Below are 25,854 nucleotides of genomic sequence, written 5' to 3' on the forward strand. Positions count from 1 at the left end.
GTCTATCTTCGTGCTTCACTTCAATTTTGCTCCTATAAAATATTCTTTTTATCATTAAGTAAAACATTAAATCAAAACACTTTTCTAGGAAATTTCCTATCATCACAAAAACTAAACCAGCATGATTCATGGGCAATATATTTTATTTTTGATTGATCAGAATTTTCTAGCCAAATCAAAAAATTGTGGACTAACTGTAGCTAAGGCACACTTTGGAATTCTCCTGAAATTTTCATAGCAGAAGTATTTTCATTACTGTGTAGTTTACTGAAAATATAGTCAGCTCTTGCAGCTTTCTCAGATGTGGTACTCTACCCATTTAAGAGACGAGGAAACTAAGGAAGGAATGTTGAGTTGCCTAGAGGGACAGAAAAATCCATGTCAGACTGGAACAAGGTTTCAGAATACTGCTTAAATCAGTGTCATGTCTTCAGCTGATAGATTTCTTGTCCAGTGCAATCCATTTTGGTGCTCTACATTTCATAGCTTAATTTTTTTTGACACTGAAACTCAGCGTAAGAATTGCATTAACATTCTATGTCTTTTTGCCATTCAGCTGCCTATTTCAAAGGTCCTCTGTCATGTTCTTGCCCTAGGTTAGTATAGTAAACAAGATGTATTTCAGTATATGTATCAGTGAGTGATTTTTACATAAATACTACGAATTTCCTGTCTGGTTTTGTATTGCAAAGTAAATTGGAGCTCAGAAGGCAATGAATAATTAATCTTTCTTCCAACTGTGGAAATATTTTTTAGGAACAGGACTTCTATTTTTGACATGAAACTATTACCTTGGAAACTATTTACAGAAAGTCCATGAACACACTAAATTAAATACCAGTCATATTGCATGACTTAGTTATCCATTATTTTGGTTTTTTACATACTGAACTTTTACTGTTTCCAAGTTTAGAAGCTTGATTACATGCCATTCAAGACAAAAGGGAACCAAGTAGGCTATAATTTAGATGGCCTCACCTAAATGTTAAAAAATGTGCTTCAGTAAACTGATCATACCGGAATATCTCTACAGTATCCCTACCAAATTACCTTCCATGTGTATTTAAGGAATTTTATGGTTTTATTTTCTTTAGGTCAATGGAACAGAAATTGAATATGAATTTGAAGAAATCACTTTGGAGCGGGTAAGTATATTTTATTCTTCTCTTATAGGAAAAAAATATAATCTGTAATAAAATCAATGCAATTATTTATGAATTTAAAAGTGGTTAAGAATAAAATTATTTATATTTTGAATAAAGATGTCGCTCTTTATTTTACACTATGAAAATGTGAGTGATACAACAGGATAAGCCTTCCATGTTTTTTAAGAAGTTTCATGTGTAGCTACTTGCAGACCAGTATGCAGAATGCTTTTTTTCCATATAACTGTCAGTGCTCAACCAGGCATTTGAGCCCATGTGACTTGGTAACTCCCTTTTAGCTTGTGAACTGGAATTGCGGCATCTTTTCTCTTTTAACCTCCTTGATTTTCTTGCATATCTGCGTGATAATAGAAGACATGTATTCTTCTACTATAAAACAAAAATTGCAAAAGTGTTATTAATGATCAAGAGACTATATAAAAGCTGTAGACCAGATCTATGTGTAAAGGATACATTCATGCAAGTCTGAATTACATGGGCTATAATCAGGGCTGGCGGAGAAAGCTTTGTTGCTGGTGTTGTTTAAAAGTAACACAGAAAAAAGAGAAATATTTAATATTTGTGCTGCATCATATCTTCCTGGATTTGGTGTTTTTTCCTTGTCTTTTGGTTACATAACTGTTTTCTTTAGACTGTGGACTTTCTTCGCCACAATATCTCGACCAGATGGGCCACATATTGTGTGAGAAAGAAAGTCTAAGTTTTGTCACGTATCATAGTGCTTACAAAGATCTGTAATATATGCAAGATTGTCATTGCTGAATTCCTTCAATATTGTACCAGCATCCTGGTAACATGAGGTTTTATCATCCTGAAGCAAAAACAGTTAGGCTTCTTTCTACATAAGATGTTTGAATGCAAGGCTGGTTTTACCAAGATGTGACTGACGTCGTATGAACAAATGCCTGTAAGGCAGCAAACTACCATTAAATTAGATACTTAGATTGTACAACTCATTACATATTTTCTGCATGCATATTTTTAATTGTCTAGGATATTGAATTTCAGAACTATTCAACAGAAAGGGATACAAGTCTATATTCTCATTGGTTTGCTCTCTCAGGAAAATTATGAAAGTGAAATATATCTTTTCACTATAGCCATCCTCGTAAGAGGTAACATGTAAAATTCTAGGCCCTTTTTATCTACTGTCTCTCAACTTATTTGCGCATCACTAATTATTCATTGGACTAGAGTTTCCAAAGGTCACTGAACAGAACATGTGCCTCCTGGGTGATATTTTGAAAACCACTTTATTTTTAATAGATGTGTAAGTTATCAGTGTACCTCCTGCAGAACAAATGTGATTTGCCTCTCCTGTACCTTCCTGATGCAGAAAATAAGTTAATCATAATATAATGCCACATAATATCTTTTAAAATCTGAACAACAATAGCAAAGAAAAGCTATAGATTTTAATGGCTGATATTTCAGTTATTTTCTGGATGCTGCTGAATTTGTGACTTCTGATTATTACTGCTTGAAATGTTCTGTCACATGTATCATTGTTTTGTCTCAAAGGCAGGGTACTGTGTCTGCTGGGTTTTGTGTGAGATATAAAACACAAATGATTGCCTTTAAATAGCTGTCATTTATGTTAGACTAATAGCATTTTCAGAAGAAAGACATTCTCCATGTTGATTACCCATTTTCTTCCACAAAACTGCTTTTAGAAATTAGATGGAAAATCATCTCGCTGTATTTAATGGCAAAGCCGCAAAATGTGTTAAGGTTGCTGGTGTTGAGAGATAAAAATGTAGTTTGCCCATATCAAAGAGCTGGTAATAAACTTTCCATTTTAAGTCCAGTTATCTAAGTTACAGAATTCTGCATCCCGCAAACCATCAGATATTTTCTTCATGGTATTTATCCACATTTTGAAATAGTCAATACAATTTAAAAGATTTTACAACGTAAAAGCTAAACTGTTTGAAGGTGTATTAGGGCTTTTGAATTCTTTTCTGCTTATTTCTTATAGCAGAATAAAAGGAAAGGTAGTAAAGGAGTGATTACTTCAGAGCTTCTCCCAGTCTCTATAGACTATCCAGGGACACCACTAATTTAACTGTAAGATGTCACCTTCATCCATAGATGACGTGAATTTGTGGGATGTATTCCTGAAGAGAATTGCTGGCTTAGGTATGATCCTTGCTCCAGGTTGAAGAGATGGCTCCGTCACTTGGGGTAACACAGGGCCACTGTCTGCATGTTGGCAGAAGGCATCCCGTGTGGAGCTGGGGAGCAGACCAGCAGGGTCCCAAAGATGCCAGAAGGAAACCCTGCTAAGGGGCTGAGGGGATAAACAGGGTAGAGCTTGCTGAGCGTCACTGAGCTGGCTGAGACCCAGGTGGCATACCAAGAAATGACTGCAAGGATACAGTGGGCTTGTGTAGAAAGCTTTCTAATTTTTGCTCTTTGACACAATGTTGTTCAGTTGTTTCTATTTAAAATGTTGGGTCCTAGTTTACAGTTTAACAAGACTTGGAGTTTTGAGCTTGAAAGGCTTTAGTAAGAACTCACAAAGACGACCAATTTGGAGGCAGATCCACCTTAAAGCTGTGATCAGTGCTGTTCCAGGAGTTAAGGAAGTTGTAATTATGCCTCTTCCAGCCCCCTCCTTAGTGGCACGCTCTTATCCTTTTACTCTTCTTCGGTTGTGCCAACCACTTCTCAGGTACCATCAGCAATCCCTGAGCCCAAGAGGATCACTGTTAAATAAGTGATGCTTATCTAGAGCTCTCATAAGAACCTACCTGAGTAACACACTCAAGATAAATCAAACAAAATCTCTTTAAAAAAAAAAAAAGACAGTTTGAATTCCTTCAGCTACTTCAGAGAATGTGTGAGTTTGCTAACCTACAAGCATAAAATGCAGATCCAGGTGTAGACTAAGACTTGGCAATTTGTAATAAACTACAATGCCCAAATGCACACTTCAACAAGATTCCTTAAAACAAGCCGTTGCCTTGCTCTAGCTTGAATATTAATGACATCATAAAAAGGAAACTCTGCATAAAATGACTCATATTAGTGCAGTGACGTTACTCTTCCATTACTGCAGGACTTGAAATATGTATCTATCCACTACTCTCAAGAGACCAGTTTGCACTTGTAAATCAGTGGTCAGCAGAAGAGAGAACTGAATAGACTGTGACAAAGCTCAGCCTAACTTCTTTAAGCTGGAGGAAAGTTTTAATTGATTGACTCCTTGGTACAGCACTGTGCTTCGAGACACATGCTGAAGAGAGGATTTTAATAGAAGTTGATGAAATATCAGCCAATATCAATAGTTACCTTGAAGAAGAGTAAAGAAAGACAGTGGGTCACTTAATGATTCATGTTGGATTCATGCCGAGTTCAATGTCTGAGTTCAGATCTCGGTACTTTTTTGCTTGTCTAACCTTGCCAGTGCTTTAGATGTTAGAGGAAAAGGCGGCAGTTATGATTAGTAAAGCTGTTTTCACAGAATCTTTTGATGCTTCTGCACCTTTTTTTGTTCTGCATCCGTATAAAAGCAAAATTATATTACTTTTTGTGGAATAGACAGTTTAGAAAAACTAAATTCTATCAACAATGAAACTGAAGATATCTAATTCTCAGTGCATTTGCATCATGAGATTGACTGACCTTGGTATCTGAACAGGTCGAGCTCTGACTGAGAATTTTCCCAAGGCTGAAACACTCATGAAGTGTCTCTATTTCTTTTTCTTTTATACTCCTGTGGATTGTCTGGCCTGTGATAACAATTCAGGTTACACTGCAGAATGTCCCTGTTTTTAATGAACACCATCATTTCACAAAGTTTTTAGAAACTTACTGTTTTGTTTACTCTTCACTTTTTCTGATTTGGTTGCAGTTAGATATTGGGCTTACCACCTTTGAGGGAGACAGGCATGGATGCTCACATAGCATAATTATTTCCTTAAAGAATCAGATTAAAGATATTTCAAAAGAGTAAATTCTCAGTAATGATTGATCATTTGGGAGTGCGCTGTGGTAATTCTGACATTTTATTCTGTATCCACCACGTGCTCTATTCAGTAGAGAGTCTGAAAACCTACTCTCTCTCTTCTTTTCTTTGGCTTCATTTCCATGACAAGAAGTGCCATGAAAAGATTTTATATTTCTAGTTCAAAATTATTATTCTCTAAAAGGTTGGATTTCCACATTCCCACCAAATTCAAGAGTCTATTAAAATCTCAACTAGAAAGGCTAAAACTGTAATCATATGTTAAGGGTAAAATTTAAAAATCCTGAGGAAACAGTGGAAAAAGCCATCCTCATACATTTTGGTAGAGTAAGGAATTTGTTTCAGGCCTGGGCTTCTATTTACATTGGTACCTTGTAAAACTGAGAGATAATTTCTACTGTACTATTAATTTTTATGTTTTCATCACTAATTTCATAGAATCATAGAATCATAGAAAGTTTTGGGTTGGAAGGGACCCCTAGAGGTCATCTAGTCCAACCCCAAAACATTTCCTTTGTGAAATGGCAGAAGTTTGCAAAAATATTGAGAGGTGCATGCTACTGAATGCTGAAGCACAGAGGGAATTGGATTGTATTCAAAGACACAAAGATTGTAATTTGACTTGATGCCTTTTTTATATATATCTGTCTAGCTTGTTTTGGCAGACATCACAGAAACATGGAACCATAGAAGGGTTTGAGTTGAAAGGGACCTTTAGAGGTCTCCTAGTCCAACACCCCTGCAGTGAGCAAGGACATCTTCAACCAGACCAGGTTGCTCAGAGCCTTGTCCAACCTGACCTTGAATGTTTCCAGGGATGGAGCATTGACCACCTCTCGGGGCAGCCTGTGCCGATGTTTCATCACCCTCATTGTAAAGAATTTCTTCCTTCTATCCAGTCTGAATATACCCTCTTTGAGTTTAAAACCATTACCCTTGTCCTATCGCAACAGACCCTGCTAAAAAGCCTGTCCTCATCTTTTTTATAAACCCCTTTTAAGTACTGAAAGGCCACAATAAGGTCTCCCCGCAGCCTTCTCTTCTCCAGGCTCAACAGCCCCAACTCTCTCAGCCTTTCCTCACAGCAGAGGGGTTCCAGCCCTCGGATCATTGCTGTGGCCTCCTCTGGCCCCACTCCAACAGCTCCAGGTCTGTCCTATGCTGAGGGCTCCAGAGCTGGACACAGGACTCCCGGGGGGTCTCACCAGAGCGGAGCAAAGGGGCAGAATCCCCTCCCTTGACCTGTTGGCCACCCTGTTTTGATGCAGCCCGGGGTATGATTGGTCTTCTGGGCTGTGAACACACGTTGCTGGGTCATGGTCCACGAATATTGCTGTTTGCTTGTATGTTTGGGAAATAAGGTTTTCACTATTAGTCAGTAGTGTACCTGCTTTATGCCTTTTTTTTAAGGTGTTAGACACCAGTTGTTCATGCAACAGTACGCTTTGACCTCTCAGGAATGAGATTGTAGGATAATGCGGTGCCAGGAAAGTCCTCCTTCATGTGGTTCAGAAATAAAAGAGTGGAAGAGAGTGGTAAAGAAATTGCCAAGAGGAGAAAGGTATTTTCAAAGTTTAAAAGCTTATGCTGTGGGTGTATGCCTCCTGAGAACCTGGAGTGCATAAATCAATATCCAACCATCAACGGCTCCAGTGGAGTGATCTAACATCTTCAAACAGGAGAAAGTAAATCTTTTAAAGTGAGTGTCCCTCAGGTGCCTGCTGAGCTCCTCCAAATGCAGTGTTACTTTCTAAGTGTTTATTTCTGCAGAACTGCAGGTGTTTTCTTCACTATTGAGAGCTTTCTAACTGGGTACTCTTAGAACATTTCTTTTTTTGTAGGCTCTGCCTGCTTCCTAAGTGAGAGTAAGCGGTAGTTACTCTTGCAGCCTCAGACTGAAATAAATTATAATTCAAAGGCAGAATACTTCTTACTGACAAGTTTATATCAGATTTATAGTAGAATAGTGACCTATGGCTGTTTACTGCAATGAATCTTCCCCACAGGATTTTTTCCTGGAAGGGGCCAGTGCAATCTGCAGACAAGCAGAAGCGGAAGTATCTATGTATGGAGCTGAGTTATTAGCAACCAGAAAATGTGATCCCATCTTTTATAGTCGTGCAGACACTTTGAAAAACTGATTTCTTGAGTATCCATATAGGGCCTTTGAAGTTTATTTCTCTGCATATGTATAATAAAATGTTCTGTAAAATGAAAATGTAAATTAGGAAAGATCCTTGAAAAGACAGGTGTAGTGCATGCAAGCACTGCACAGGAAACCCTCTTCTGCTTTCTAATTCCAATCACGTCTTAGTTTAGAGTTGACACTGGCAGGCGGTTGTGTCACTGGCTGTTGGTTACCTTCAGAGAGGTTTGTGAGCATTGGAAAGTGCAGACTCTCTGGCCTCTGGATGCAATGGCTTAAGCAAGGTCTGCTTGCTTCCTTTGTTTCTTGCGCCTTACCAGATTTTGCTTTGACCTTAGGCTGTGCAGGAGGGAGCTGATGAAAGGAGCTGAAAGAGCCCGGTGTGCAGTCCTGCTGATGTGACACTGAAATACCAGGTCAACATTTTCCAAAGCAACTGCAGAATTTGGTTGCTTTAGTTGAATGACCTAAATTAAGATTCCTTGGAACAGCCTGATTTTTTCTGTAACATTACTCACCCAAGACATGTGACTTTCTGTCACCTCAGAGCAGCCCTAATTTGGCACCCAAAATATAACTAATCATTGGAAAACTTTGTTCTTTGTTCTTATTCTGTCAGAAAGTCATTACGCTGAAACTATTCCTGGTTGTAGAGCTGTGCATGTCTTGGGGACTGTTCCACCTGTGCTTGGTAGAGGTACGAAACGTGCCAGCCTCGAATATGCATGGAAAGGCAGAAAAGCCAGGAGAGGGAGGGATGCACTGTTTGAGGGACAGAAGCTTCTGCCTGATGTAGTTAGCTGTCATTCTCCACATTCAATGTCTGGGACTAGAAACGCAATAAACCCATATAACTGTCTTACCAAAGTCTATTGACTAGAGAAGAGAAGGAACAGCTGTTAATATTATATCCCTTTTAGAAATGTGAACAAAATATTTATATTTATTGTTATTGCTGTTAACTATTCCGTTTCTAAAGGTTGGGAGTGCAGTGAAGTAGAACTGGTGAGTTGCCCACAGTTTTCCCGAAAGTAGTGATAGGACTAGGAGGACTAATCGTTTTGTTGACCTCTACAGATAGGGATGAGCTGGACTGCTTCAGAATATGCACTGCCAGAATAATTTCAGTTACCCAGAGTAAGTGCTAAAAAAGCACATGTCTTTCCTTTGAGCCTCTGTTTATAAGGAAGACTTGTCCTGTGTTTTGTCATTGCTACAGCTCTGCAGAGGGTCCACCCTTTCTCAGCTGTGGAGTGGCAGCACTTCTCATCCCAATAGTCACAACAAAAAAGCTGGAAAGCCACGAAAGGGGAGACAAAAGAGGGAAGAAGGCTATAAGTGACTAGCAAAAGTATTTTTAACTGCTATAGATTATAGCTACACTGTGATTAGGAAAAGAAGCTGAAATAATACTATACATCTACTTCCATCTGGGTGCCTATCAAATAAACTCGCATTTTCATATTGTTTTCTTAGAATTTTGCTTTTAAGTCTAAGTGTCTGAAAAACATTGCATGGACACAGGCTCAGTTAAAATAGTGTATTTCCTTGGATTTATCACTGTGGTGCCATTTGAACTCCTCTGAGGGCATTATCTCAGTGAAGGAAGTCTCCTACCGTGCATGTGTGTTAGCTTTCTATTTCAGATAGAAAAAAATGCGTAGTTTGGATTTACACTTGATGATCCAAGCTTCCCAAGGCAAAGAATATTTCTGTTACTATAAATTTGGCTTTTAATAATTTGTATATTTATTTTTGGATGTCTGTGTATTGACTGGTTTTAGTAATTCATATAGTGGTTTCTGCATATTTCTTTAGATGAGGGGTTCATAATTTTTTTCAATGAATTCTCAGGTCCAGGGAAGATTGTGAAAGTTTTCCGGTTGTGTGAGAAATTTTAAATAACTGAATATTCTGTTACGAAATCTCACTGTGATATTTTAGTATTTTCAAAATAATTTGAAGAATTCTCAGGCAGAAGAATATTAGAGATTGTTTGATGTAATTTTTTAAATTTAATAAAAGTCACTCAACACACTGAGCCATTTTGTTCCCAAAGGAGTAAAAGAAATTTCATTCTTCAATATATTGAATCACAAGCCTGAAGTTACTTAACTTTCTGCATTGAAAACTCACAGGGAATTTGTTCAGGGACAGCACGTCAGTAGAAAATATAGATACTAGAAAGAAGACGTTAGCACAATACTAGAAAGAATTCTGAAAGTGATAGAAATGAATTAAAAATCAATTGCAGAAAAAAAATCCCCAATAGTGGTAATACTCTGTATTCCACATCAAAAATGAAGAAAAGTTGAAAAGGTAAGCAGCGTTTATTTAAGAGTTCAAAACCCACCCATGTGAGTACAGGAAAAAGAATTATTCATGTTCGTCTCTACTTGAAAGTTATCCCTTTAACTTTTCTAAGATCATTGAGACCTTGAGTTACCTATTACGTGAAAAGTTATTTCATGCAAGTCGTAGCTGTTATAGGTAGCATTCTGCTGCTGTTTCTTTTAAATTATTATTATATTGACATTTTATTTTTCATGTAATATCAGTCATGTATTGCCTTTCTCTCATTTCCTAACTCACTCGCTCTCACCAGGTAGTTTGCAGTGAGTAATTCTGCTGCTTTTTTATATTATTTACAGCTTTACATAAAAATTGCCTTTACTTTAGACGTAGGTCTTTAAGATGTGGCCTTATTTACTGTATTATCTTTAGCTGACAAAGCCCAAGCTTTATCTCACTCCTCCTTGATGTTTGGAGAGTGAGCGTCTGACATAGGCTGGCTGTGAAGTTGCCTTGGTAGTGACAGGAAGGCAGAAGCATCACAGGGGGGTCTTGTGCCATCCATGGGCTACAGCGTAACACACAAAATCACACAGAATCACACAGAAAGTTTAGGGTTGGAAGGGACCTCATCCAGTCCAACCCCCCTGCCGAAGCAGGGTCACCTACAGCAGGCTGCACAGGACCTTGTTCAGGTGGGTCTTGAATATCTCCAGAGAAGGAGACTCCACCACCTCCCTGGGCAGCCTGTTCCAGGGCTCCGTCACCCTCAGAGGGAAGAAGTTCTTCCTCGTGTTCAGATGGAACTTCCTGTGCTTCAGTTTGTGCCCGTTGCCCCTTGTCCTATCGCTGGGCAAACAGGCAGGTGCAAATCTCAGGGGCTTGCAGAGAATCTTTCAGAGTGAAACTTGCAGAATGTTGACGTTTTGGCAAGGAATACTTAAGTGCGCAGTAGATAACATTGGTCTAATGAAAAAACAACTTTGCACAGAGAAACACGGCAGCTTTTTGGTGCTGTGTCCTAGTCCTCTAGGCAGAGGCAGGAAAGCAGACCTTTTCCCTCCAGCTTAGCATTTCTGCTGTTACTGGACAACAATTTTGCCTGGTAATAATTCAGCTGGAATAAATCCATTATTGATTTGAGAGTTTAGCACAGATTTAGGAGTGTTCTGAGTGCTCAGATAGCGTCCTAATGTTGAGGAAGTGCAAACAAATGTGTATTCTGCACCACACAGTTCAGCTTTTCCAAACTGGCATTAAAAACCTACTACTAGAAATCAGTGTAAGTGTTATTACCCAAGCAAACCTGAAATGTCCCATCCTGTGATACTTCAGATCAATCAGCCCTAGTCATTAATGAGCAGACCTGCAAGTGTGACTTAAAAATAAACACACCAGATCTGAATAAAAGCTTCTGGAGCGCTCATAGGATGGTATGTATACATTAAAAAGGAGTAATAAGTGTGTCCAAGATGCTGACTCTTCCAAGAAAGTGTACAGGAATCTTCTTGCAGAGAGACTGAGAAAGCAGAATGGAAAAATATATGACAAACTAAAGAGCTACAAAGCAGTGGTTTGACTCAGTTTTCATTCAGTTTCACAACAGGCATTGGCAAAAAAAAATGTAGATTTAAATGATATGTGCATTTAAATAAATGAGAACGATGGACCTCAATCTACTGGTAGAAAATGAATCATTCTGGAGATGATAGTAATCATCTCACAGCAAAGATGGTCATTTTCAAGGCAGGACTTTTTAAAAGGCATCTTAGATGTACTGGTTTTGTCTCTTCAGAAAAAGCAATGTTTTGCATTGCAGAAAATTGCTTTTCATTTTTGTTATTTAGAATCAACTGTAATGCATAAATTAGGGCCACTCAACCTTGAGGAATCAGTATGCCACTTCGGTAGGGAATGACATTGCAAAGACTGAGAGAAATAAGGGGACGGGGAGGGGGGAAGGAGAAAATAATCTGCTGGCTTTCCCAGACTGCATTCCAGAACTGTCATTGCTATGCGTCGTAACATAGTAATGCGGTGTCACAACAGCAATTTCTAATTTGCTCGTTGGGTGCAGCACTGCCATTATTTTCCGTTCTATTGCAGTTATGTTTGAAGCAGCCAGAAGATCATTTTTCTTCCACTTCTAACCACCACCCAGCTCCTCTCTGACTCTATGAAGGGAGGAAAAGCTCTCTCTCATCAGAAGAGGGTGAAGAATTGATCTGGTATATTTTTTTGCAACATTGTTGTGCAGGAACAATGACCCACTTTGTAGCATGTAGAAGTTCTTTCGAATTATACGATCTCAAACATTTCCTCTCAAATTTTGTACCTATTTTTAAAACTGCAACTAAATGTCAAGTGGATAAGGTAACTTCAGGTATGCTGAAGTTGAAGGTAGTTGAAAAGCAATTGCATGCTGCTCATGCATGTTTTACCTTGCAAGATACTGCTTTACCCTAAGAGTATGATCTAGCTGGTGAGTCTCAAGCACGGCTTGAAAGTCATTTTATGCAGCTTAATGTGATATATAAATTCTGACTGAATTCTATTAATTTTTTTTTAGTGTTTTTTAATTTCACAGAGTTTATCTGGTTGCACTCGAAGCACAACATACATTTCCTATATCTCACCTGCAAAGCAGAAGAGACATCCTGTTAGCATACTTTCACTATCAAAGTTTAATACACAGATTGCCATTAGCAGGAATTAAACTATATAGGAAAAAAAAACTTGCTAAAATAATTATGAGATTGTAACTTTAATTTTTACTAATTTTAAAGAATGCTTTGAAGTGCAAATTTTTCTTTTAACTGTGATGATGATGATGATAATGTACCTAGTGTTTTTGTCATATTTCATGATGGGGAAATTGAAGCACAGAAAAACAGGCCAGCTGCAGAAGTAGCATGAAAATACACGCATCTTAATCTGTAGTCTAGTAGCCTACTTTACTGAAGTACACTTTGAATAGTACACAGGGAAAAGTACCTATTCCATTGACATCAAGTGTCTTAATAGTAGTGCAAAATGTACAGACATCTAGGAAAAATGGTAAAGAAGATAGTGATTTTATATTCTTAAAACGTCCCTTGAATTTTCCAAAATGCTAAAATATGTGTGCTAACTACTTGTCCATCCAGTATTTAGTCAGGAATGAGAAATGGAAAAGGAATAATTAGTTCATAAAAAATATTGGCAAATGTTCTTATAAAATAAATACTTGAGAAATAGACATTTTTATTGTTTTATTTCCGAAGCAGAAACAGTGCTGCACTACACAGCAAGGTACTTGTACGTGTTTTTGTCAATAAACGTAAAAGGTAGCTAAAACACTGAATGTTGACATCATGATTGGATTTTTAAACAAGGAGAAATGCTATACTTATGCAACATACATTATAATGAATATGTTTAGGGATTTCATATTAAGCTTTCTCATGGGGAGTCTAGAGATCTGTTGTTAAAATTCAAATGAAGGGAGAATGCCTTTCTGAGAGGAAGCTTGGAAAAGTGATACATTTCTAGATGTATTCATTCTAATGTGGCTGAGGGAGAAATAAATGAGTCAAGTGTGTGTGTATGACCCACAGTAAAAAGGAACTGTAACTGCTTAAAGCTATAAATTTTGAGCTAAAGTAACAAAAGCCATTAAAAATCAATGCCTACCCTGATTTTCCACTTCCAAACAATGCCATTACTCATCTCTCCCAGCAGCAGAGAAATATCTATCAAAATGGACTAAGGAAAACCATGAAACTTCAGTGCTAGTTTAACTGGGTAGAAGGAAATCAGATAAATCAAAATGTAGCAAGGACTTAGAGTCTAATGCTACTCTGTATGAATAAAGCCCCAAACTCTCTTTAAATGTAAGAAAAGGTTAGGGCCTTGAATATCCAATGTGATTTCTAAAGGAGTTAGCTGAACAGCGTCTGCACCTGTCATGCTGAGTTTTCAAAAGATCTTTGAGCACTGAAGAAATTTCAATGCCTTGAAAGAGACCTAATGCTGTGGCGGTGCTTAAAAAGGGTAAATGGGGTGGAGTGAGTCATCACGGTGTCTGTGCAGGCCAGAGTAAAAGGAGTGGCAGACTGTGCTGGTAAAGCACAGTTACGTATTATAACCTGGCCAAATCTGAAGTCATATGGCCAGAAAGAGAACAGAGCCTGTATATGAAATCAAGGACTCCTGCCTGGAATACAACAAATCTGCAAAAAGCCCTGGGCCTCTTTGGCTGGTCATCAGCCGAACACAAATTTTCAGTCCAGTGTTGTAGCCAAAGGTCTGGTGAAGACCTTAGGGTATCTAACTGAGGACTGTGCTCCCCCAACACGGGCTGGGACCTGATGTGTAAAACTTTTTGGAATATCTTGCTTAATTATACTTAAAAAAATACTGATAACTGAAAAGTCTTAAGGGAGGTCTTGTGGGTTATTGCAACTTTGGAAAACACACCTTCTGAGGGAGAGACACAGGAAGCTTCATGAATTAACTTCCTAGGAGGAAGGAGGAAGGAGAAAATAGAGCAGTGACTTGGTCACAGAAAGCATGCACTTGCATGACAAATAACATTTTAGAGAGTGTTCGTCTTCCTACCTGGAAGGAGATGACAAGGGCTGATTGTTTGATGTTGAATTTGAACAAGTTGAGACTGAACATAAATATGTTAGTAGGTTAGCAATGACAAGTGAGAAGGACTGGATGAAAATTTTAGGAATGGCAAAAAGGTGTTAGGCAGCAAGAAAGACAGTAGCTGATAGGAAAAAAAAAAAAGCAGCAGCATAATATAAGAACTGAGAAGGAGAGAATATTAACGAATGCAGTAAAGGTTGTCAAACACTAACAAAGCTGATAAAGGGCAAAAATGGACATCTCGTGAAGGACAAGGGACACAGCAGGATGTTGGTGGTCAATATCAGGTTCGGCCACATTACTGTACGTGTGACACAGAGCTGTGTATGTAGCATATTTTTGAGAGATCAGCAAGGCAGATCGAATGCCCAGAAACTATATAGCATCCTTTACTGCCATCCTTCCTCTAATTTATGAAAGGTAGAAGTCATTCAGTTAAGCAGACCTTAAAGCTAGGGTTCTGGTTTGAAAAAAAATGTTCACAGTGGGTGCAAGGAGACAGCAGTATGCTCAGTTTCTATTAAAAGGGGGAAAACTGCAAAGGCCTGTGTTGGCTTTTGCCTCCTTTTTGCAGTCATTGCTCTGCATAAGGATGACACATTGTGGAATTAAAAGATATTTTCCTCCAGAGATGATTTAAGTAGGTCCTATAGCCTATATTAGGCACAAGTTCAAGGTAAATGATCCAGTTGTCTCCTTTATCTTAGATTAACTCTGAAGCATTGATTACATACTTGGACATAATTTAAAAGGTGACATTTTTCCAAAACTTATTTGTAAATTAAATATTTTTACCTCCTTGTTCTGAGGAACAGTGCATTTCAGCTGCTTTAGCATAATGACTGTTGTTAAATGCTATAATTTTAATTGTGACCAGAGCCAGCAGAGAACAGTCCCACAAATTCTTAATGTTTGCCAGATGATACATCAGAGTGTCTTCACTGGAAACCAGCCTTCCATAAATAGAGACTGAACTCTGCATGGCCAAAGTGATTTTTTTTATAGGATTTTTGAAACCTTCAGGAAACATAGTCCTGAGATTGTTCAAATTTGCCTATTATATGGTGGAAGAGGGATAGCGCAAAACCTCAAGAAGACTAAAGAAAAAGTAATGCATTTGTGAAAAATATATGCTCATTGGAAACAACTGCCAAGAAAAAGTGGTTGCAATAACACACACTTGAAATAAACAAAATTTGAAAATAGCAATAAACATTAGACAACTGTGGCTTACCTGAAGTGGAAATAAAAACAATAACAGCTGTTATGGGACACAAAAATATGCTTTGGAAATTGTCAGATTTTCATTCTTGTTATATTATTCTTCTATGCTTAATAACCATTTTGCTTGTATTGTGTTTTCTCAGGTAAATCTGCCCTCTAGATACCATGGCTAACTAGCAAAAGTGATTTATAGGTGCAAAAGCTCGGTTCACTGAAAAACAGAGTGTATGTATAAAAAATGCACAAGTCAAAGTGAATAACGAAGCACAGTGCAGCAACCAAGCTGGATCCTGGAAGCCAGCTGCACTGAAGGGAGCACAACCACCTTAACTATTTCTCAACAGAAACACATGCAATAATACACTGTTAGGACTGTGATGCTAAATAGAGTCAATACACTCCACTTTACACCGCAGAGTCAATGTTAGTTTGATGCTCTTTGCATAGCAATACGTTCAAAGTATAACTATATCAAAAAAAAAACACAAAAAGCCCTAGGAGTCAGGTGTACAGTGAAAAACTAAGCCATGAAGAGGCTGATAGGAGCTTGAAAATGGTGGAGCAAAAAATCTCCAAATCAGGTGGGTTTAGTTGCAGGGGAATTTCAGACTGCATAGAGCTCTGCAGCCTGTGAGAGAGAAAGGTTTTGTTGAGAAGCTGAATAACAAATCAACATTTTTAAAGCTGAGTTTGAAAATGGAACTAGAACAGTAAACATTATAAATTTTATCAAAATCTCAATGGCCTCACATCCCGTCTGCTTCTTGAAATTTAGAATAACATAAACATAGGGACAATCTACAAACAGGGATACCCTGGAAAATGCCATCAAAAAGCAAATGCAATATTTTCCTCTATTTCTTCCATTTCCAATGAGTGCATATATTTTGTTTTGCTTGTACCTTTACCTTATTGATGCTCTAGCATGCAGAGTTCTTTAAAATCTGATGATAATTCCTTTCTTTCCTTCTTATCTTCAGAAAAAAATAAAAATTTTGAAGACATTACAGTCCAAGAATTGACTATATAAGTAATTGTAAGAATAAGTAAAGAGCAAAGTTATGCATCCATGAAGTTACCTGCTAAATTAGTTCACAGCATCAGTGTGTGTTCTGTTTATTCTGCACATGCTTGCCTTGTAAATAACTATCAGAGCTGCACTAGCAGAAAAGCTGTTAGGACTTTGAACAAAAAGTAGTGGTGAGAGTCATAGTTGGATATAAAGCATCTCGAAGGTTTACCTTGGAGGATGTTATTTATGTGGCTAGGATATTTAACAAGTCCTTCAATACAGGCAGTGATTCACCTGGATAATATAGTAATGCATTTATCTTCTCCACATTTGGGAAAAAGGGAGCTGTCACCTTTTTTAAAGGTGGTATTTGTGGCTCAGATTCATAAAGGGACTTAGATGGCCAAAACAGCCACATAGGTGAAATGCAGGCTTGCAACTCTAAAAAGTGCAGAGCAGTTTAGGTACCACAGGGTCCATGTGCATTTCCAAATGCACTGCCACTGATGCTGGTGACCTTAATTCCACTCTTGTGCTTTCCTGGACATGTTGTTGCTCATAGATCACCATTTGTATTTCAACCGGCACCATAAGAGACTCATGAACATTATGTCTCTGTGTTTTGGTTTCGGCTGCCGCCGGCAACAAAAGCGCCACGCGGCCGCCCCTCCCCCCGCCGGCGTGCGGAGGAGAATGGAAAGAAAGAGGCAGAAACTGGTGGGTCGGGATAAGGGCAGTTTAACAGAACAGCAAACAGAGGGAAAACAGGAACAACAACGATACAAATAAGGAGAAAACACAACCACGAACCGTACAACAGCCGCTCTCCCGAAACCGGACCGGCGCTGCGCCCGCCCCAAGCCGCGAGTGCCTTCCCGCCGCACCGCCCCCCCCCCCCCACCGGAACCCAGCGTGACGTCACATGGTATGGAATACCGGGCTCTGTTTGGCCATGTGGGGTCAGCCCCCACCCCCCGGCTGTGCCCCTTCCTGGATTCCGGTGAAAATTAACCCTGTTCTGGCCAAACCCAGGACATTATCCACCCCTTATTCCATACCATCTACGTCATGCCCAGGTCCCCCACTGTCCAGTTGATCACCACCACTTCTCCTGTCTCCAGATATCATTCCTTTAGTCTATGGATCATCACTCTAAAGTGTCCATTGAGTTCATTTAATCCATGACTTCAGGCTCCATCTGTCATTATGGTCTTCTGTGGCAGGGGAGGTGATGTGTGGTGATGGGCGGTCACTTGCTGCATCCGGAGCTCACGGCTGATGTATCTGGTGCAGCCCGTGCCCACAGTCTGCAGGAGATGTTGATCTTGATGAAGTCGCTGGATGCCAGTTGTTGAAAACCAGGTCCAGTTCCATCATCACCGTGCTCTGCTAGGTTTTCATTGAAAAAGTCCATCCTTCTTTAATCTGGACGATTCTTACTATGCTACTACTGGTACAACATATAACAATTATAACAGTGATAACAGACAGTGACAGGGTTATTTAACAACTAACTTTATACAATTTATTTATGGACTATTCTCGCCCAAAATTAAATCCCCATGAGGTACACATCGGACTTCCCCATCCTTCCGCATTACCCACCAGGTACACCCAGGTCCTTGAGCAAAAGCAATCCCCCGGACGGGCTTGCCTTTGCCCGAGGCAGGACTAACCCAAACTGTCTTCCCTAACATGTTCCGCATGTGCACTACAGGGACTTTATCCCCTTCTACTGGGCGCTGAGGTTTTGACTGGGCAGGACCAGCCCGGTTGGTGGACCCTCTGGTGTTAACCAACCAGGTGGCCTTTGCTAAATGGGTATCCCAATTTTTGAAAGTCCCACCCCCCATTGCCCTCAAAGTGGTTTTTAGCAGCCCATTGTAACGTTCGATCTTTCCCGAGGCTGGTGCATGGTAGGGGATGTGATACACCCACTCAATACCGTGTTCTTTGGCCCAGGTGTCTATGAGGCTGTTGCGAAAGTGAGTCCCGTTGTCCGACTCGATTCTTTCGGGAGTGCCATGCCGCCACAGGACTTGTTTTTCCAGGCCCAGGATGGTATTCCGGGCAGTGGCATGGGGCACAGGGTAGGTTTCCAGCCATCCGGTGGTGGCCTCCACCATTGTGAGCACATAGCGCTTGCCTTGGCGGGTTTGTGGCAGTGTGATGTAGTCAATCTGCCAAGCCTCCCCGTATTTATATTTTAGCCATCATCCTCCATACCACTGAGGCTTTACCCGCTTGGCTTGCTTGATTGCAGCGCATGTTTCACATTCATGGATAACCTGTGCGATAGTGTCCATGGTCAAGTCCACCCCTCGGTCACGAGCCCATCTGTATGTCGCGTCTCTTCCTTGGTGGCCCGAGGTGTCATGGGCCCACCGAGCTATAAAGAGTTCACCCTTAAGTTGCCAGTCCAGATCCACCTGAGCCACTTCAATCTTAGCAGCCTGATCTACCTGGTGGTTGTTTTGATGTTCTTCAGTGGCCCGACTCTTAGGGACGTGGGCGTCCACGTGACGGACTTTTACAGCCAACTGCTCTAGCCGGGCAGCAATATCTTGCCACAATGGGGCAGCCCAGATAGGTTTGCCTCTGCGCTGCCAGTTGTTCTTCTTCCATTGCTGCAGCCACCCCCACAAGGCATTGGCCACCATCCAAGAGTCGGTGTAAAGATAGAGCACTGGCCACTTCTCTCGACTGGCAATGTCTAAAGCCAGCTGGATGGCTTTCACCTCTGCAAACTGGCTGGACTCACCTTCTCCCTCGGCAGTTTCCGCGACTTGTCGTGTAGGGCTCCATACAGCAGCCTTCCACCTCCGCTGCTTCCCCACAATGCGACAGGACCCATCCGTGAACAGGGCATACTGTTTCTTATCTTCTGGCAGCTGGTTATACAGTGGGGCCTCTTCAGCACGTGTCACCTCCTCCTCTGGTGATGCTCCGAAATCTTTGCCTTCTGGCCAGTCCATGATTACCTCGAGAATTCCTGGGCGACTGGGGTTTCCCATTCGGGCACGCTGGGTGATCAGCGCGACCCACTTACTCCACGTAGCATCGGTGGCATGATGCGTAGAGGGGACCCTCTCTTTGAACATCCAGCCCAGGACCGGCAATCGTGGAGCCAGGAGAAGCTGTGCTTCAGTGCCGACCACTTCTGAAGCAGCTCGAACGCCTTCATATGCTGCCAGAATCTCTTTTTCAGTGGGAGTATAGCGGGCCTCGGATCCTTTGTATCCCCGGCTCCAGAACCCCAGGGGTCGACCTCGAGTCTCCCCTGGTGCTTTCTGCCAGAGACTCCAGGTTGGGCCATTCTCCCCGGCTGCGGTGTAGAGCACGTTTTTAACATCTTGCCCTGACCGGACTGGACCAAGGGCTACGGCATGAACTATCTCCTGTTTAATTTGTTCAAATGCCTGTCGTTGCTCAGGGCCCCATTCAAAATCATTCTTCTTCCGGGTCACGTGGTACAGAGGACTCACAATTTGGCTGTAATTTGGGATGTGCATCCTCCAAAAACCCACAACACCCAGGAAGGTCTGTGCTTCCTTTTTGCTGGTTGGTGGAGACATAGCTGCTATTTTGTTGATGACATCCATTGGGATTTGACGGCGCCCATCCTGCCATTTTATTCCTAGAAACTGGATCTCTTGCGCAGGTCCCTTGACTTTACTTCGCTTAATGGCGAAACCGGCTTTCAGAAGGATCTGAACTATTTTCTCCCCTTTCTCAAAAACTTCCTCCGCTGTGTCGCCCCATATAATGATGTCATCGATGTACTGCAGATGTTCTGGGGCTTCACCCTTTTCCAGTGCAGTCTGGATTAGTCCATGGCAAATGGTGGGACTGTGTTTCCACCCCTGGGGCAGTCGATTCCAGGTGTACTGGATGCCCCTCCAGGTGAAAGCAAACTGTGGCCTGCACTCTGCTGCCAAAGGGATGGAGAAGAATGCATTAGCGATGTCAATTGTAGCGTACCACTTGGCTGCCTTTGACTCCAGCTGATATTGAAGTTCTAGCATGTCTGGCACGGCAGCACTCAGCGGTGGTGTGACTTCATTCAGGCCACGGTAGTCTATTGTCAGTCTCCACTCTCCAGTAGATTTTCTTACTGGCCATATGGGACTATTAAAGGGTGAGCGAGTTTTGGTGATCACTCCTTGACTCTCCAGCTGGCGGATCAGCTGATGAATGGGGAGAAGGGAGTCTCGGTTGGTACGATACTGTCGCCGGTGCACCGTTGTGGTCGCGATTGGCACCTGTTGTTCTTCAACCCTCAGCAACCCCACAACGGAAGGATCCTCCGAGAGACCAGGCAAAATGGACAGCTGTTTAATTTCTTCCGTCTCCACAGCAGCTATGCCAAAAGCCCACCGATACCCCTTTGGGTCCTTGAAATAGCCTCTCCTAAGATAGTCTATCCCAAGGATGCACGGAGCCTCGGGGCCAGTTACAATGGGGTGCTTCTGCCAGTCCTGCCCAGTGAGGCTCACTTCAGCCTCCAGTAGACTCAGCTCTTGGGACCCCCCTGTCACTCCCGAAATGCAAATGGGCTCTGACCCTTTGAACTCTGATGGCATTAAAGTACACTGTGCACCAGTGTCCACTAGAGCTTTATACTCTTGTGGATCTGACGTGCCAGGCCACCGAATCCACACCGTCCAATAGACACGGTTGTCCCTTTCCTCCACCTGGCTGGAGGCAGGGCCCCTCTAATCCTCGTCAGAGAAATTGCTGCTCACCTGCTGTAAAAATGACTTGGAGGTCCCCTCCAGAGGATCGGAATCAAGGTCAAACTGTCTACCTGGTCTGGAGAGCTGGCTTTTGGAAACTGGAGCGGCATTTTTCCTAACAGAGTCCCCTTTTGTGATTGTTTTACCTCGCAACTCACGTACTCGGGCCTCTAGACTTGAGGTGGGTTTTCCATCCCACTTCCTCATGTCCTCTCCGTGGTCACGCAGGTAAAACCACAGGGTGCCTCGGGGTGTATAGCCTCTGTATTCCCTCTCCTGAGCAGGGAAACGCTTGCCCCTAATAGCTGAGATGCGGGCCCGTACAGGTGGCGAGTAGGACATGTTCTCTTTGATTTGCCGCACCTCCCGGGCCAGTTTCTCCACAGCTGAGACAAGGGAGGAAGAGAGACTTTCCTCATATTGGCGGAGTCTGACAGCCACCTCGTCCACTGTTGGTACGTCTTTACCTTTCCAGTTTACAACTGCCAGTGAGTTGGCATATGAGGAGGGTGCGCTCCGCACAAACTTCCTCCACATGGATTGTGAGCACTGGAGTTCATCTGGGTCTGTAGGTACCTGCTCATCGTCTGTGTCACAGTAAACCAGCTCCCGCACAGCCAATTCCCTCAAGTACTGAATACCCCTTTCCATATTGGTCCACTTGCCAGGATAGCATACAAAATCGTCACTGAAGGGGTATCTCTCCCTCACCCCTGAGAGAAGTCTCCTCCAGAGGCTGAGGACTTGTTCCTTTTTCCCAATGGCCTTGTCAATGCCCCCATCCCTGGCCAGGGATCCCAGCTGCTTGGCTTCCTTGCCCTCTAACTCCAAGCTGCTGGCCCCGTTATCCCAGCACCGCAGCAGCCAGGTGGCAATGTGCTCTCCTGGATGGCGGCTGAAATCTTTCCGCATGTCTCGCAGCTCGCCCAGGGACAGGGACCGGGTGATGATCTCTGTCTCTATCTCCCGTGATGACCCTGGCTCATCGTCATCCCTCCCGGAGCGATCTGCTCTCTTTGCGTCTTTCTTTAGTTTTACAGGGGCGACTGCTACCTGCACAGGTTGGTCATTGGGCTCAGTCACTGTGCCTGTGGCTGGAGCTGGGGCTGGAGCAGCTGCTGTGCCCGCTGGGGAAATCGAGGCAGACCCTGCAGCTGTGGCTGCAGCAGCCGTGGTGCCAGTCGGGGGGGCTGGGACTGCCTGCTGGGCTGGAGGGGCTGCAGGGCCGGCTGGGGAGGCAGCGCCAGCTGCAGTGCCTGCCGCTTCATTTCCCCCCCTTTCCCTCCTAAGGCACTGAACAGTGTTGAACAGGGCTCGGTAGGCGTGGGCCAGACCCCAGCACGTTGCGGTGATCTGTGTCTCTCTGGAGTTCCCAGGGTGGCAGCACACTTTTTGCAGATACTTTACTAGTTTGTCCGGATCCTGTACTTCCTCAGGTGTGAGTTTAAAAAACACCGGAGGTGCCCACTGCCCTAGGTACTTGCCCATGCTGTCCCACACACCCAGCCACTCACAGCTATCCAGCCCCGGGGCAGGTCTCTGCACGATGTTCTTAACGACTTGCTTAGCCCTAAACAAAAACCAAAACCCGTTCAGGAGGCATAACAAAAGGAGAGTGCTGCCCTGAGCATCCCACGGGTACTCGAAATTCTCAAAAGCCGTTAGAACTGGCCTGAAGGAGAGAGGGGGGGCGAAAGAGTGGGGGAAGGTATCCCCTTCGGTTTTCCCCACAGACTGGGTTTGATTATTAACAAAATCTAAGACATAGGATCCGAGGTACGGAAATGACCGCAGTGCCGCATGCAAATACAAGACTAATTTCATGCACAGTGATGTTATCATATCATAAGTCGATATCGTACAGTACAGCAAAATCATCATCTTAATCCTTTTTCCAGTGATGATGAACAGCATGGCAATGAACACATAATGCAAGTACGGATTTACATAGCAGAGCCACTTGATCAAAGTCAGAAACTTTTTTTTTTTTTTTCCTTTTTTACCGGCGACTACTTAACACAGAAAAATGCGTATAACAAAATTTAAGCAAATCTAAGAAAACAGTTTTAACAGCCGCTGCTCAGCCCTGCCGTTATCCCTGCCCCACGTCTGGGCGCCAATTTAATGTTTTGGTTTCGGCTGCCGCCGGCAACAAAAGCGCCACGCGGCCGCCCCTCCCCCCGCCGGCGTGCGGAGGAGAATGGAAAGAAAGAGGCAGAAACTGGTGGGTCGGGATAAGGGCAGTTTAACAGAACAGCAAACAGAGGGAAAACAGGAACAACAACGATACAAATAAGGAGAAAACACAACCACGAACCGTACAACAGCCGCTCTCCCGAAACCGGACCGGCGCTGCGCCCGCCCCAAGCCGCGAGTGCCTTCCCGCCGCACCGCCCCCCCCCCCCCCACCGGAACCCAGCGTGACGGCACATGGTATGGAATACCGGGCTCTGTTTGGCCATGTGGGGTCAGCCCCCACCCCCCGGCTGTGCCCCTTCCTGGATTCCGGTGAAAATTAACCCTGTTCTGGCCAAACCCAGGACACTCTGGTTTGAGTCAGTTAAGAAGTTTGATTTCCCAGAGACACTCTGAACCTCCTCATTTAATAAGGAGGGAGGAAAAGACATGTGGTAGCTGTCTATCTGTTCCTACTCCACCATTCAGCTGGAGATGTGGGGGATTAAGATCTCCTTAATCTGGGGAGCTAAGAATAAAGTTTCCTTTTCCTAAGAAATCACTTTAGTCCCTAGGGAATTTGCATCCATATGATATGGAGATGCTTGAGTCTTCCTTTCAAAGGAGGAAGAGGAATGAAAAGCTACTGTGGGTCAAGGATTCACAGTTATGAGGGCCAAGAAGGCAATGCATTAGAAGGAACTTGTTTCTGTAGCCCAAGGATGTTAAACTTTCCTAGGGAGACTGGCAATTGTTTTAAGAGACTACTAGGCATTTTTTGCATTTTTAAAAGTTCCAATATAAAATCCAGACACAACATTAGGTGTGAGCTCAGTGAGTGGGTAGAAAGCTGGTTCTCAGATCTCATTCCATTTCCAGCTGCAAAGGAATATCTCTTCTTGAAGAGCTGGGTTTTTTAGCACTCCAAAGATTTACTAAAATTGTTATTCAGGATGCTATTTGTGATACTTGATTTACTGACTCCTGATCTGATGTAGAGTACAGAATATGACTTTGTTTTCATTTCTAAATAAGAGAATATTCATTTGCATTCTTGCTAGGATACAGTAGTGCCAGCTGGACAAATCCTGCTAGAAATTTTAACAGATGTATTTAAGTCTTTCTTTTTGACATTTCTAACCTGAACATATCTGGGAGACTCTGTTCAGATTAATTTTCAGAGTTTCTGGCAGAACTTTTGGGAAATAATAGGAGTTGTTGCATTGATCAGAACAACAGATTCAAATCTCTCCTGCAACAGCAAGGCCTTTGGAAAGTGCACTGCAAAGCATTTCAGGGATTTGAAGGGCACAGTGTTTGCATCAGAGACAATGGTGTATGCTTCAAAACAAAAGTCCTGCAAGGAAAGCATTTATGAGAGAGTTCTCGTTGGATGCAAGAAAAGGCAGCTTATCCCTGTTATACAATATTTGGGATCTCTAACATTTATACTGTGGAACACCCAGTCATTAGACATCTGTCATTTAGTTGATTGGTGGCAAGAGTGGTGTCAACATCAATTTGAAGAGACTGCTGCAGAAAACAGGAGCTGATTTTAGAAGTTTTTTCTTCTGGTTTTTGAGTGAACATCTCTGTGCTGCAAGTTAGAGTCTGAATTCCTTGTACTGCTGCTGGGAAGCAATTTTGAAGGCATTGGTTACAGGCAAGACTGAGTGAAAAAGTAAGTCGTTCCTAAATCATTTCATTGTTTGAGCAGTAAATTGTTTGAGAAAACAGTTCACTGTTCTGGAGACACTGAGAAAGTAGACATCAACCCAGAGAATAATTTAAAGCAGTATGCAAACTTAAATGTGTGGAGAAACCATTCTTTCTAATCATTTTGTTCTAGTGTCATGAGGAAAGCATTTGTAACTTTACTTCGTTTTCTTCTTTTTTCATCTATTTTCATCTGTTTTCTCTCTTTTTCCTTTTATCTTTGTAATGTATCAGATAAAGAGTAAAGCACTTAGCAATAAGTGCTTTTTCCTTGAGAAAAGCCTATTGAAGCAGCAATATTGTCTAGGACAGAATTAAATAACACTTCTGTTAAACCTTTAAACTGACCAAATTCAGCCAGTTATTTTTGTTGTTGTTTTTATGCTAATCAAAATCAGTATCCTCTTGTATTTGTGGGAGAGAAGACTGTGTTGCTGTTTTCTTGATCTTACATACTAGTATGTGGCCATTTAACAAACAAACAGAAAGAAAGCAAGATATAACCTGAAAATATTCTGAAAAGAACCTAGGGAAGGTGCATTATCCTCTGCTTTTTAAACTTACTGAGGTAGTGAAAACAAGAATTCTGCTGTAGCTGGTGAAAAAAAAAATGCAAAAAATGAAAATAAAGAAAAGGCACCCACCAGAAATTCTAAAGGAATGGGTAGAGAATAGAAATCAGACCATCGGAGCAAACAACAGATGGCATGTTCAGCTTGCTTTAGGCACGCACTTATAAACTGATCCAAAGCCCCATGAAGTCAAGAGGAGGCTCTTCACAG

The 25,854-nt window shown here is 42.0% G+C and overlaps 1 protein-coding gene across 26 annotated transcripts in view; it reads left to right on the forward strand.

The window, feature by feature from the left end:
- The window catches only part of DLG2 (discs large MAGUK scaffold protein 2), a 1,094,951-nt gene that overhangs the window by 676,599 nt on the left and 392,498 nt on the right, over nucleotides 1–25,854 (forward strand). For all 26 annotated transcript variants that reach the window (XM_075416649.1, XM_075416588.1, XM_075416597.1 and 23 more), the window contains one exon: nucleotides 1,095–1,145. In XM_075416649.1, the coding sequence (XP_075272764.1) occupies nucleotides 1,095–1,145 (51 nt within the window). The remainder of the gene's footprint in view (nucleotides 1–1,094; nucleotides 1,146–25,854) is intronic.

Source organism: Opisthocomus hoazin, chromosome 1, assembly GCF_030867145.1.
Source record: "Opisthocomus hoazin isolate bOpiHoa1 chromosome 1, bOpiHoa1.hap1, whole genome shotgun sequence".
NCBI classification, from domain to species: Eukaryota; Metazoa; Chordata; class Aves; order Opisthocomiformes; family Opisthocomidae; genus Opisthocomus; species Opisthocomus hoazin.